The sequence below is a fragment of the Esox lucius genome, chromosome 7 (assembly GCF_011004845.1).
Source record: "Esox lucius isolate fEsoLuc1 chromosome 7, fEsoLuc1.pri, whole genome shotgun sequence".
Lineage (NCBI taxonomy): Eukaryota > Metazoa > Chordata > Actinopteri > Esociformes > Esocidae > Esox > Esox lucius.
Genome location: NC_047575.1, coordinates 13,267,685 through 13,282,766, shown reverse-complemented (window position 1 = coordinate 13,282,766; position 15,082 = coordinate 13,267,685). Strand labels below are relative to the sequence as shown.

The window sequence follows — 15,082 nt, the reverse complement described above, 5'->3', positions numbered from 1 at the left end:
TTTGTTTGTATATTTTTATTTTTTTTATTCTGCCAGTCAATATGGTGGTAACCATGGTATTTTACAGCTAGTCCATGTAATTTAAGAATATTTGTTTTCACAAAAAAAGTGCCACTAAATAAATTCCAATCAAACTTTGTAACACAACAAAAGGGAAAATGTCCAATAGTGTGTTATAGTTGATAGGCAATCCAGTGTAAATACATTACAAACTACATGTACCTAATCAATACATTACAAACTACATGTAACTAATCAATACGTTACAAACTACATGTAACTAATCAATACGTTACAAACTACATGTAACTAATCAACATCTAAGGCGGCTCTCTTTGCTACAGACTAACAGTTTTGGAAAATGTGTCGTCTGTGAAGGGAGCAAAACGTTATGAATTCCCTGCTTGCGGCATGTGATCCATTGGGATACCAAACAACAACAGGCACCATGAAAAACTCCTGAAGCATTTGTTTCAGGTTGAACGGAGCAGATGGAGGAAAGTATGAAAATGAGGGTGTAGAGACTACACTGATTATGTAAGAAATGTTCTTTACGGAGACTTTCATGGAGAACAAAAGTGAAAAAAGAGAAAACAATGAATGTGCAGAGATGAGTCAGATATTGCAGTAACTGGATTACAGACCCTCCTCAATCAATCACATGGTGATAACTAGGTTCAGCTGTCAAATATATTATCTTACAAATGCAGTTCAGATTGAACCAAACAAAACATTTGCTCATGTGAATCAATAAGAACTGTATCATGTAATCTCAGCCTCCAATTATGACTGAAACAGGCTCAGTCCTGATTAAGGAATAAACAAACTCAATTTTGAGAAATAATAAATAAATAACTTTTATTTCCACAGAAAATACATTTAGCGTGCATTTAAATCCAAATAAAAGCAGCAATGAGGTAATTATGAACACATCTAGAAATTATTATCAAGGATCTGAGGATCCTAGATTTCAAAAATATGAGGTCTACACATTGTCCTGTGAAGGTTTTGGCAAAAATTTGGTTTTACTGTTTTTTCATAATATTATAGTTATTTTGTTAAAATTACAAACTCTATATACGGATACGTTTGTGATATTTGTAGGAAATTAACTAACTAACCTTAAGGTTTCAAAATAATATTTATCCTGTATGGAGTGCTTTGACAGTCATGTAGCCGAAACATCTTCCAACTCTGAATGTAACAGAGATTTGAGAGGATTCCTTTCTGGAACATCAGTAGAAGTGTAGACATTTCATTGTTGAAATCCATACCCTTTTCTGAGTAAACATTTGTTGAAGGTATGAAGTCATGCCATCCACAGTAAGTCTGAAGACAATGAGAACAAATACCTTGAATTATGATCCACACCCATACGCTTCCCCATTCATAACATCTTAGGAAAGAATCTGTTTTAACATGGTCCCAAATGTATATTTCAAAGAACACTCTTAAAGAAGCAAAAATAATGTGGCAGGTCTTGTGTCACATTGATTTCCGTCCTTTAAGAGGTTTGCAAGAGGTTGTCACTAGACAGAAGCCCTTTTTATGCCTGCCTCTAAAATGCAATCTTTGTCCTGATATTGATGTCATCCTGTGTGTGTACCCTTGCAAAACCTTATCACAATCAGAACAGTTATTTTAAGCTACACCTGTGTAAAGATGTGGGCATAATTAGAATCTGGATAAGATTAGGACAAAGGAAGCATGTGGGAACCAGGTGTCTAAAGGGCTACTGTTTGGATCAAGGAGACAGGCAGTGATAGACATTTTTCTGTGCTTAGCTTGGATTCCCACCTAGACTTACACTCATTATGACGTGGGACAGGTTCAAAGTGTTGGGCCAGTAAGCAAAAGGTTGCTGAATCGAGTCCCAGAGCCAACATGGTAGAAAGGAAATGTGTTGTTCCGCTCTTGAGCAAGGCAGTTAAACCGTAATCGCTCATTGGTTGCATCAATAACGTCGGATTCCCCGGCTATGATCCCACCCTCTGAGGACACCCCAGGAAGAATGAGACATGTTCCAAATTCACAAACGCATATACCTTTTACATGTGTGAAATAGGACAAATATAAGCACCCAAACGAATTATGATTGTAGCCATATTAAAAAGTTGTACATACTTCGAAATGTTTCTATCATACAATTCTTCATCCAACACATGCAAAAGACACATTCACACTCTCAGTCTATTTCCCACATGTACACACCTAGTAGTGATTTTATCTTTTACATGATATACAATAGTTCCAGATAATTAATATGAATATTGACCTTATTAACAAACACTGACAGCTTTGTTCAACTGATCACCATTTCCTGAAAAACATTTTACATAATGTTTTGGTCTCAGTAGCTGCTAATTCTAATGTTGTACAATGCTAACTAGTTCTCCCACTCAATGGTTCCCATGACATGTGCTCTCTTTACAGATCAAGTATGGCATTGTTTAATCTACAAAACCTTCAAACATTCTTACTAACTTGGCTTTTCAAAAACATGAACATAATTTTCTAAAATGTCTACAAGACAAGCACATGACAGTGTTGGAAATAAGAGAGAGGATGGGATCACAATGTTCAGGGCAGAGAATAATTGTGCTTGGTAGGGTTAGATTGTTGGTCAACCAGGAACCAATGTTGTGGTTTGGAGAGTGGGAGTACCTAGGCCAGCTTTGATCTCTGAGTCATTGTGCATTCTTTCCAAAACACGGTGACTGATTAATGAGTGCTGTGCCCCATCTGAAAGGGGCCGTGTGGCCAAAGGGTTCAAGATAGACTATTAACAAAATAGGAGCATTCTCAAAAATGCCTAGTGTAATTTCATTTCCCTCATTTGTGCAGACAGCCTAGTCAGACAAAAGCTATACCTCAAGGTATAAGTCCTCCCAAGATCCAGTATACACCAAGTCAATAACAGCTGGTCTTAGTACTCTTCCCACAAAATGACTACGGCTCCCATTCACATCATTATAAATGAGAGACAAGTCTTCAGAGTGAAGCAACCACTGTAGCAATAATAACTGACGATATAAACACCTCAAAACACTGAGAAAAGTACACGACAACGAGAGGGCTAGACATGTAAACAGTAAGAGACGAGCGGTCTCCGTGTCTCTCAGAAGCCTGGCACGTGGCAGTACGCCTCCAGGGAGGCCAGCATGATGTAGATGAGCCAGAGGGAGAAGAACAGGATGGAGGTGAGGAACTTTGCGGTCCGCGGACCCCCCAGTTCACCTCCTGCCACGCCGGCTCGGCGGCGGTACATCAGCACCAGCACACAGACAAACGCCATGATGGTGAACAGGGTGACGGAGAAGGCCAGCGAGCCGGGCTCCACGAGGAATTTCTTGCCCTTGGTTTTCCAATAGACGGCCGCAATGGTCCACGCCACACCGATGCCCAGGAACACATTCACTGCATTACTGCCCGTCACGTTGCCAATGGAGGCGTCAGCGTATTGGTCCTGGATGGCCGCCACTTTACTGGCAAAGGTGTCTGGGAGATGATGAGGGAGAAGGAAACAGTTACTATTCTGACAGCTGGAACAAGAGACAACAGAGACACAGCCCAGAGAAAGACTGACAGAGACAGACAGAGACAGACAGACAGAAAGAGAGAGACAAACAGACAGACAGAGACAGACAGAGAGACAGACAGACAGAGAGACAGAGAGGCAGACAGACAGACAGACAGAGAGACAGAGAGACAGACAGAGAAAAACTGACTGACCGATGGAGAGAGAAACAGACAGAGAGACAGAAAGGGACAGAAGGCCAGCAAAGACCCACCTGGCACTGAAGTACCCAGGGCCACAAATACCACGGCAGTGACCGAGTCCTTCAGCCCCACTGTGCAGCCAAAATGAGAGGCTAGATCCCCAGTCACAGCAGTCAGAACACCGATCAGAGAGATGGACACAAAGAAGCAGGCCCAGCCATTCCAGTACTCTGTGGGCGGGACAAAGGCAAACAGAACCTTCCAGAACACTGTGAGGAAGTGCATGATGTAGTCAAAACAGGACGGCAGCCGCTCCTCCCCACTCTCCTCCTCATCATCATCACCTGGGAAAGGGAAAGAGAGAAGTATTTACACGTACGGTACAAACCATTACCATGAGATGCAGTGTGTAATCCAACGTTTACGTGCATCAAAAGGTTAGCTCAATTACATCATTTCCAAATGCATTAGCCTTGCATTGCCTCTCTCGGGATGAAGTTTAACTTGGCACCGGTCCTTCCATCTATAAATTCTCAAACAGCCTCTTTCGTGTATGCATCTTTATTAATGCTACTGCCAAAGTTGGCCCGAACAACAAGCCTTAGCCTGCGTGCTAATGCATGCTGCACTGGTGTGTCCGCCCGTGACATTCAGGAGGGATGGAGAGACTCACCTGCACTGACAGTGACAGCATTGACAAACTGCTCTCTCCAGCTGCTGCTTCCTACCACCAGGGCAAGGTTGGTCTTCTTGATCAGTTTATCCACCGTGTTCTAGACCACACAGACAAGCAGGGAAATAACCACAGTCAGATTTCACCCGTTGGAACATAGTTAATAAAACATGGGACCAGTAGTAAGTGTGTATGGGTTCAGGGCTGGTCAGGTCTTTTTAATGTGTAAGTGGATGCGTCATCTAGCCCTGTTTTATTTACTGTGTTATATGTTCTTTTCTGCTCAGCCATCTTAGACGGGGTGCAACGATGCATCCGTTCAGTTTAAGTGCTTCTTAAGCCTTGTAAATCCACGGAGCAGACGACACGACCTCACAGGAGGAGCGGGGAGGGGCGGGGCGGGGGAGGGCGGGGCGGGGCAGGGGAAACTTCCAGGGATTAACGAGACAGGGACGATATCGCTGGGTGAAGAACTGCTTTTAATCAACACCTCTATGAGGCCAGGTAAGGACAGTGGGACACAGTGGGTGGGTGGTTTCCATGGGTTACCTTGAACTCATAGGACTCCTCAATCACCACCTCCAGTTTGGTGTGTTCTCCCAAGCTGGGACAGCCCATCTTGGACACCTCCTCCTCATCATTTACTGCTGGCTTGTTGTCATTGGTGTCTCCTGTGAAGCAGACAGAAGCAACGTCAACCTACCGATTCAGTACTACTGTGTAGACCTAGACACAGCATCATATTCTTCATCAACTGACATGGTTAGCAGTGTATGTACAGTATGTAGAAACCAAGTATGTTTTTTTCCTGTTGATATTAGCTTTGGAGGAATAAAAAAACAACTATTAAAATAATGATTTTGAACTGAGAGGAATAGCCTTGAGAAATAACCAATTACTCTCAGCTCTGATAAATATTGTTTTTACATATATACTGTACATCAAAATGTTGCCCTCTCCACTAATTCATTTCTGAAAGTACATTAACACCTATATTATATTACAGGTTATAGTGGAACATTCACTACAAATCGATTTTATGAGCCAGATGTTTTGGGATTAGTTATAGTGAAACACATCCATTTGGGTTTTCATTTTTGAGGTTGCTGTAGAAGTGATATACTGTAATTGGCTCTTACAGTAGAAAAATTAATTGTTTGTTCCCCCTAATGATTTAACTCTGGCTTTGACATTCATGTTGTTGTGTAAGTACCTTACAAACATACTCCATTCTCATTAAAAAGTAGGGGTTCAGGTGACAGTCAAGAAAACCTTGTGCTCCAAATGAATATGAATCCTGGTTGCGCTCTAAACATTTTCCCTCCCCAACAAATGAATATTTATGGAAAATTCCTTGAACCACAATGTTACACTCGAATGCCTGTATTTTGGGGGCAAACTATGGGTAGATAGATACCCTTTAAAGATGTAACGTGTTGTGATTTTATCACAACATGGATCTGCCAGGGGCAAATAAAACCTACAGTGCTTCCAAAACGTCAATTCTATTCTCTGCTGGGAACAAACGTGTTCCTTTCTGAGATGATAGTTTCTTCAAATGGTGCTTTGAGGAACCATTAAAAGAGTGAAATACACTTTTCCATTATAGCATTTCACCTACTCTTTCAATGCAAAGAACCCCAAAAGGATATTCCAAGTATCATTTTAGACTTGTTTTAGAGTAAACTCAGTTTTAATCAGTTCCAACCACAGAAGAGTACATAAGGTTTTCCATTTGATCTCTCTGTCTGGTCAACATCGCTCCTGGTGATCAGGTTCCACCTGAATATACACTGGAAAAAAAGATACACCATATCTACTCAATAAAATTAAAGCAACAGATTACAAGCAATAATATTAATTCAATCTAACTATGTTTGGCATTAAGTGAATATAAATTAAATAACATTCTTTATATTTATTCATTTCATATGAGTAGATTCCAAATGAAAACAAAAAGGTGTTAATAAATTCCTTTTTGTTCTCATTTGGAATCTACTCTGAGAGGAAATGGGCATGAAACTTAACACAACACATATGTGCTGACTAATGCTGAACAACGGACAATGTGGTGGCCATTACTGATAGACCCCACACACCCTGTCCACACCTCCTGCTAGGAACTGTCCATATGACTGTCATAGATTCTATCGATAGACCCATGGACCATAGGGGAGGTCGGAACATACCATACAAGCGTATCATGTAGGATAAACCTTTCTTATTGGAGGATAATAGACTGCGTTATGGTTGGCTACAATCACTGACCGCCTACTATGTGTATTGGCATAAAGGACTGTGTTAACTTGTAATTATTGGAGAGAGAAAAATGAAAGAAGGAAGGTTAACATCGTAGCCTCATGATGAATAAAGATGGCTCTCCCCTGACTTCAGGTTGCATTTATTTTGTTCATGGATCAAAATTGGACAGAAACGAACTCATATGAAACACTATGAAGAGTGTTCTTTATTTTATATTCACTCAATGCCAAACAATCTCTGAAGATAATTCTTCTGTTCCACCTAATATTTATTCAATTATTTTTGAGGTGATACAACTTAAACAGGGTTTCAGATTTGAGTTGTATTTGCTCAAAGGAATTGTGTAATGTACTACGCCACACCTACAATATAATTTCCCAATATGCATTGCCCTTTCAAGTGAACTCTAGAGTAACCACCCATTACTGTATGTGTTAATGACAGAGACATGGTTATTGAACACATTTATTCTCTTTCATTTATTCCTGTTGTCAATTCCATGCCAACTGTTATAAAATATTAAACTGTGAATACTTAACATATTTGTAAATCCTTATTTTGCAGTCTAACACCCCAGCTAATGGACAATTCAGATGCCCTCAAAATATGCTGTGCTGTCAGATTGGAATCCTAGCATGGTGTCCAGGAAGTCATGTTAAAAACACATTCATAACTTTAAGGAAATTCCTAGGTTTTCAAAATCAAAAGTAACACTCTTGCTAAGATTTCTGGAAATCCTGGAGAGCTCACCAAAGTTTTGCAAAGCCACCCACAAGGCACTGGCTTGCAAAGAAATGCATCATTCCTATTGGATACAGAACGTCAGACACGAAGATGGATCTTTTATGGAATAGTTAAACGAATGGGTTCAAAATATTTGTTTTACTATATGATTGGATTACTTTAGACAAACGGATGTGGATGATGTTAGCAAAGATTACATAATTAGTCAATGTACATGCAAAAAAAGGATGATAAAACAATTCTAAAATATCAACTTGATTTATTTTCAACCCAATCTCTTTAAGTAAATGCAACACTAAACATTTACGTTCAGGGAGAAAATCTATATATTTGCATTGTATTGACATACTTTTCATATGTAAAATGAACAGCCATTAAAAATCGTTTAAATTATTTGTACATCTTTGCGTTCTGTTTTTATTTCCATTTTACACAGCGTCCTAAATTTTTTTGGAAACAGGGAGAAACCTGGACTCAAAAAAATACAATGGACACAGCTTATTTTAGATGAACACACACCAATATATCTATTTGTGTACATTACGAGTGTATATGAGTTATGTATTGCAGTTTTATTTTGACCATGGCCTGACTTTGATTAGCACAGGCAGATTTTTTGTTTTATATAAATTGTATGATATGCATTTAGAAAAGTACAATATTAGGCATGTACATGGAGAATTTATTTTACTTCTAAAGTAAATGACTAAATCACAAGAAACCTGTAATATAAAAGGTTTGTTCCACTGCCTAACACCCATATCTCTGAACTGACCATGTTAGGACCACTGCCTAACACCCATATCTCTGAACTGACCATGTTAGGACCACTGCCTAACACCCATATCTCTGAACTGACCATGTTAGGACCACTGCCTAACACCCATATCTCTGAACTGACCATGTTAGGACCATTGCCTAACACCCATATCTCTGAACTGACCATTTTAGGACCACTGCCTAACACCCATATCTCTGAACTGACCATGTTAGGACCACTGCCTAACACCCATATCTCTGAACTGACCATGTTAGGACCACTGCCTAACACCCATATCTCTGAACTGACCATATTAGGACCACTGCCTAACACCCATATCTCTGAACTGACCATGTTAGGACCACTGCCTAACACCCATATCTCTGAACTGACCATGTTAGGACCACTGCCTAACACCCATATCTCTGAACTGACCATGTTAGGACCACTGCCTAACACCCATATCTCTGAACTGACCATTTTAGGACCACTGCCTAACACCCATATCTCTGAACTGACCATGTTAGGACCACTGCTTAACACCCATATCTCTGAACTGACCATGTTAGGACCACTGCCTAACACCCATATCTCTGAACTGACCATGTTAGGACCACTGCCTAACACCCATATCTCTGAACTGACCATGTTAGGACCACTGCCTAACACCCATATCTCTGAACTGACCATTTTAGGACCACTGCCTAACACCCATCTCTCTGAACTGACCATGTTAGGACCACTGCCTAACACCCATATCTCTGAACTGACCATGTTAGGACCACTGCCTAACACCCATATCTCTGAACTGACCATGTTAGGACCACTGCCTAACACCCATATCTCTGAACTGACCATTTTAGGACCACTGCCTAACACCCATATCTCTGAACTGACCATGTTAGGACCACTGCTTAACACCCATATCTCTGAACTGACCATGTTAGGACCACTGCCTAACACCCATATCTCTGAACTGACCATGTTAGGACCACTGCCTAACACCCATATCTCTGAACTGACCATGTTAGGACCATTGCCTAACACCCATATCTCTGAACTGACCATGTTTCCGTCCGATGTCCAGCAGGACCGGCTCCCCGAGTTGGATGATGAACGTCTTGTTCTTCTCATACTCCTCATCATCAATGATCTTAACCTCCAACAACTTCCTGCAGACAGGGAGAGATGGAGATTAGAGAAGAGCGAAAGGGTCAGAGAAAGAGATCCTGATAGCTCTTCAGAAGCACAAATAGTTGGGGACAGAGATGAGGAAGGCCAGATATACAGGTTGTAATGAATAACACTATGGTGCCATGTACATCTACAATATTACATCTACTGACAGAAGAAAGGAGGACAGACTGTACAGATTCCAGGAGGCTGGTAATTAGTGTACATGAATAATGGAGGAAGACAGTAAGGCATGCAGATACAGAGCGACATCTGGGAATAAACAATTAAGCAGTTAAACCATTCATATTTTGGCTATGATGCACTGAAACACACTGAAACACACACACACATTCATGCTACCACCTTTGTGTGTAGCCATAAATCTAGCCCTAATCCTAAACCTAGCCCTAATCCTAAACCTAACCCTAATCCTAAACGTAACCCTTAACTTAACCTATTTTCCTCCATCTATCCATTATATGCCAAAGAAACCAAACCCAAAGCCGAGACTTCATATGTGTACTGTCTAGAATAGCGCCTCTTCTAAATAGTTAAACCAAGATGTGGCGTTTCCTGTCAAACTATTGCATTTTTCATGTCTCCAAAACAAACTCCCTGAAGCTTTCCCAGAGTTCACTTTTATTACATTTAATAGGAAATTTTTTGATTTGTAATTATTACATTTCGCTGGTCCTGCTGATTCTCAGTTGTCTTCCCAGCGTTCCAATGACCCGAATAGCCTGTCCGTGGGGTGCCTCATCTCAGTGTAAATGTGTCTAATGCTGCCTTGTCGCTCGCTCAACTGTTCCTATGGGTGGCTGAGCTCGGAGCTCCACTCCCTCTGCACGCCAGCCCAGTGCAGAACAGAGAGCCGTGGACAGTTATCAGAGAGGCTTATCAGCCCATGTTAAGGCAGCAGGTTTGGCTCTGGTAGATGGGCCTAGCCACACAGTGTGGAGATAAGAATAATCTCCCATCCATTGTGCTCTTGGCCCAGAAGACCTCTAGCCAACACAGGCAGACCCCCTCTGGCAGACAGGCTCCGGTACACACAGATGAGTGGAGAAATCCACAGTCAGCTTCCCCTGCCAGTCCACACAGACTGACGGGTCCCAGAGGACAACAATATTGCACATGGCCAGAAGGAGACAGTTTATTAAACAGGAGGAAATGTGAGCGAGCAGGAAGACAAACCTCAGGTTGCCTTTGGGTAATGTCTGTTTATGTCATGTCTCTGTCACTCACATGAGCAAAACCTCTAACGGACTGTAGCAAAACAGCACGCTCATATCAAGTAGGGCCCCGCATCTCCCCAAAAAGTTTTAAACTAAGTTCATGGCAAGGATCTGGCTAGGAGTGCCATTACATTCCGGAGACGTTTCCCAAATCCATCATTAAGTTGGACTTAAAAAAGCTCAATATTTACACCTTCTGAACACCTGTAAAAGAGTACAGTTACGTGATTTTCTTGCACTTAATAGACAGAAATCCCAGGTGACGCAGCAGTCGAAGGCACATTTATAGCATTCAGCTGATCACTACTGGAAAGCTTACGGCTTACTTAGGTTGTCAGGCGCAGAGGGAGGAATGCCTGCATTGACACTATTTTAACATGTGTGCCATTAGCAGATGCTCTGACTCAGAGGGACTTTCATACATTAGTGATTGTAGTTAACGATTTTGATTTGTTGCAGTTGGGAGGAGACAAGATGATTTAGCAAATTGGAGGTCAGTTACAAAAATGAAAAAATGGCGTTCCCATTTTGACTTTGATCCAGGGGTCGAGGCAAAATATCACAGCCAGTAACAACACTTGCAGGTAAGGAACAATTTGAAACACCATCATTTTACTTTCAATGCAGATTTACAGCATGTTAAAATGCTAACATTTTAAATGAATCCCACGTGTAGAAACATTAAGGTCACAGTGATATTCATGGTTTCAATTTCAAAAACATCACAGTGTTTTTTTGAAATACTTTTTTGGTCTTTTAATAAATGTTTTCAGCTTTGATGTGTTTACAGGTGGTACAGGGTTTGGCTCAGATCTGCATGGTTCTCTGTTCGTGTGCAGAACCTGTGTGTGTGTGTGCCTGTTGTTGCACCTTCTCCCTTGTCTCTCTCTACGCTTCAGCCTCTTGGCGCCCCCCGCTGCTTTAGGCAGAACGCTGAATTAGACAAAAGCTTTGCTTAGAACAAACATCACACTATTTGAGTGACAGTGTGATGTTTCCTGGCAGCTGAAATGAGCCTAATTCTTCCGATTACAGATAATGAACGAAGGGGTGGCTACCCGGGTGTCATTCATCAGCACAACATTTCAGAATCGTCATCAGGCTCTAGGCTGTACCTCAATGGTGAGTCATCTGGGTGAAGCTTAAGGTCGACGGTTCAAGTAGCTTTTTTGAGAACTTTTCTGAGAACTAAAGTTTGAACAAGACTCTGTTCTCATCAGAGCCATGATCTGTTTCTATAAAACAACACTCTGTTCTCATCAGGGGCATGATCTGTTTCTATAAAACAAAATGGTAACATGCAGTGATTTAGATTTTGCTTTCCTGCCTGCAAAGACTTTACCAATTAGAGAACAAATTCTCCCATGGTTTTTATTTCCAGCTATTGTATATGAAGAGGCTACAAAATAATGTACAGAATAAATAGAATTGCACCACTCAGAATATTAAAACACCTATGTGGTAGGATTGGATTGGCTCGCAATTCTGTTGAGTAGAAAAATCTCAATGCCCAACACAGTGTAGGTGAATACGTGGGTGGGGGGCCTGAATTGCTTGGGGCCCTTCAACTTTGCGTGGGCGGCCTCCTTTACGACACAGTATGATAAGGGATATCACTGACAATGATTTACGCACTGACCGGTCTGCCTTTCTCTCTGGAGGAAAAATACAGAGAGATGAAATATCAGGCAAGCATAAATGCATAATGTTATACATTTGTCATAATATAAATCTGTTATACTAAATTTAGTTATATTGCCTGGTGTGCACAGGTGAGGCTTTAGCACATTAATGTCAACACTAACACACATTAGCAATGCTAAATGACGGTTGCATGCACAGCTGTGGGGGAACTGGATGAAACACACGATCATAGGGTTGGCATGGCAACATGTAGCAATAGTGTATGTTTTGTTTAAGAGTCATGGTCTTCGGCAAGTTTCTCTAGTCAGAGCATAGATGAGATAGAGGAAATGTAAAAAAAATTAAGAAAAAGGGCTTCTAACGCATTTCCCTTTTTCATGTCATATCTTTTATTGGTATACTACATAAAACAGAAAGAGATGGAAACCCTATACGGTGTTAAAATGAGAATTCTTCCAACATTGAGGATTAGAAGTACTATGCATGTGTAAAATAGGGGAAATTACAAAAAAACGTTATGCTCCTTTCAAAAGACATCCCCACTACCCCGCTCAATGTAGAGCGAGCTTGGCCAGGTTTGCACACACTGCAGCAGGGATTTTGGCCCCCACCTCCATACAGACCTTCTCCAGATCCTTCAGGTTTCAGGGCTATCGCTGGGCAATACGGACTTTCAGCTCCCTCCAAAGATTTTCTATTGGGTTCAGGTCTGGAGACTGGCTAGGCCACTCCAGGACCTTGAGATGCTTCTTACGGAGCCACTCCTTAGTTGCCATGGCTGTGTGTTTCGGGTCGTTGTCATGCGGGAAGACCCAGCCACGACCCATCTTCAATGCTCTTACTGAGGGAAGGAGGTTGTTGGCCAAGATCTCACGATACATGGCCCCATCCATCCTCCCCTCAATACGGTGCAGTCGTCCTGTCCCCTTTGCAGAAAAGCATCCCCAAATAATTATGTTTCCACCTCCATGCTTCACGGTTGGGATGGTGTTCTTGAGGTTGTACTCATCCTTCTTCTTCCTCCAAACACGGCGAGTGGATTTTAGACCAAAAAGCTCTATTGTTGTCTCATCAGACCACATGACCTTCTCCCATTCCTCCTCTGGATCATCCAGATGGTCATTGGCAAACTTCAGACAGGCCTGGACATGCGCTGTAGTAGTGTCTGTAGTAGTGTAGTAGTGTCTTACTAATGTTTTTTTTTTTAGACTGTGGTCCCAGCTCTCTTCAGGTCATTGACCAGGTCCTGCCCTGTAGTTCTGGGCTGATCCCTCACCTTCCTCATGATCAATGATGCCCCATGAGGTGAGATCTTGCATGGAGCCCCAGACCGAGGGAGATTGACCGTCATCTGGAACTTCTTCCATTTTCTAATAATTGCGCCAACAGTTGTCTTCTCACCAAGCTTCTTGCCTATTGTCCTGTAGCCCATCCCAGCCTTGTGCAGGTCTACAATTTTATCCCTTATGTCCTTACACAGCTCTCTGGTCTTGGCCATTGTGGAGAGTTTGGAGTCTGTTTGATTGAATGTGTGGACAGGTGTCTTTTATACAGGTAACAAGTTCAAACAGGTGCAGTTAATACAGCTAATGAGTGGAGAACAGGAAGGCTTCTTAAAGAAAAACTAACAGGTCTGTGAGAGACGGAATTCTTACTGGTTAGTAGGTGATCAAATACTTACGTCATGCAATAAAATGCAAATTAATTATTAAAAAAACATACAATGTGATTTTCTGGATTTCTGTTTTAGATTCCGTCTCTCACAGTTGAAGTGTACTTATGATACAAATTACAGACCTCTACATGCTTTGTAAGTAGGAAAACCCGCAAAATCAAATAATTGTTCTCCCCCCTGTACATACAGATAACAGCTATGTTAAGAACACACTTTTGTACATACCAGAATGCCACCCCTACAATGTTTGACAGGTGCATCAACCCCTTTGTCAAATGCAGATCTGATCTTGTCTATACATTTCTATCCTCTAATACACCCTCCAAAGAGTAAGAGCTGGACACTGCAATATCTTTATCAGACTGGGAGGATAGCTTTGAGTTGATTCATACCCGCTAACATTGTCACGCAGAAAGATTCATCTTTGCCCAAATCTGATGTCAAGTCCACTCTTGATGAGGTTTTCTTCAAGGAACAAAAAGTGTTCATCCTTGGTTAATTAGTTTGGCTGGTTGGGCAGCTTTAGATACTTCTTGGTGGACCCATACTTCTTCCATTTCAAAAGCCTACTGTGCTCCTGACAACGTTCAACGATTTTCAGCATTTTTTTATTATCTTACTCAGATCTATACCTTGACACAATGTAAAGATCTCTGAGGTCTACGGAGAGTTCCTTTGATTCATGACTTGGTCTTTGATCTGACATTAACTGTAAAGCGTGTGACCATATGAATAGACAGGTGTGCCTTTCTAAAAAAAAGGCCCAATCCATTGAATTCACCACAAGTGGACATAAATCTAATTAAAAGGACATCAAGGATGATCAAAGGATAAAGGATGCATCTAAGCTAAATTTCAGATTCATTTCAGACATGGCAAAGATGGTAGAGGCATACCCAAGAAGATTAGAATTTGTGATCGCTTGCCAAAAACGCTTCTACAAAGTATGAATAATGGATCTGAATACTCATGTACAGTCAGTTTTTAATTTTCAATAAATTGTCAAACATTTGCCCCATAATGACAGTGTTTTCACTTTTTCATTATGGGGTATTATGTGTAGATTGAAAGAGGTTTGCTGGATTAAATGGGTTTTAGACGGAGAGAGCATTTAAGCATCTTTCTCCCGGGGCGTACAGCCTTATATTTCCATGTCTCTGACTATATGTGAAAATAAAATAAAAAATAAAAAA

At 41.2% G+C, this 15,082-nt stretch overlaps 1 protein-coding gene across 2 annotated transcripts in view; it reads right to left on the bottom strand.

The window, feature by feature from the left end:
* Window positions 1-850: 850 nt before the first annotated feature.
* slc8a4a (solute carrier family 8 member 4a) overlaps window positions 851-15,082 on the bottom strand; it is a 44,113-nt gene continuing 29,881 nt past the window's right edge. For both annotated transcript variants that reach the window (XM_029120696.2, XM_029120697.2), the window contains exons 5-9: window positions 9,225-9,331; window positions 4,943-5,064; window positions 4,394-4,493; window positions 3,792-4,064; window positions 851-3,498 (exon numbers count right to left, since the gene is read on the bottom strand). In XM_029120696.2, coding sequence (XP_028976529.2) covers window positions 3,119-3,498; window positions 3,792-4,064; window positions 4,394-4,493; window positions 4,943-5,064; window positions 9,225-9,331 — 982 coding nt within the window. In that variant the 3' untranslated portion in view covers window positions 851-3,118. The remainder of the gene's footprint in view (window positions 3,499-3,791; window positions 4,065-4,393; window positions 4,494-4,942; window positions 5,065-9,224; window positions 9,332-15,082) is intronic.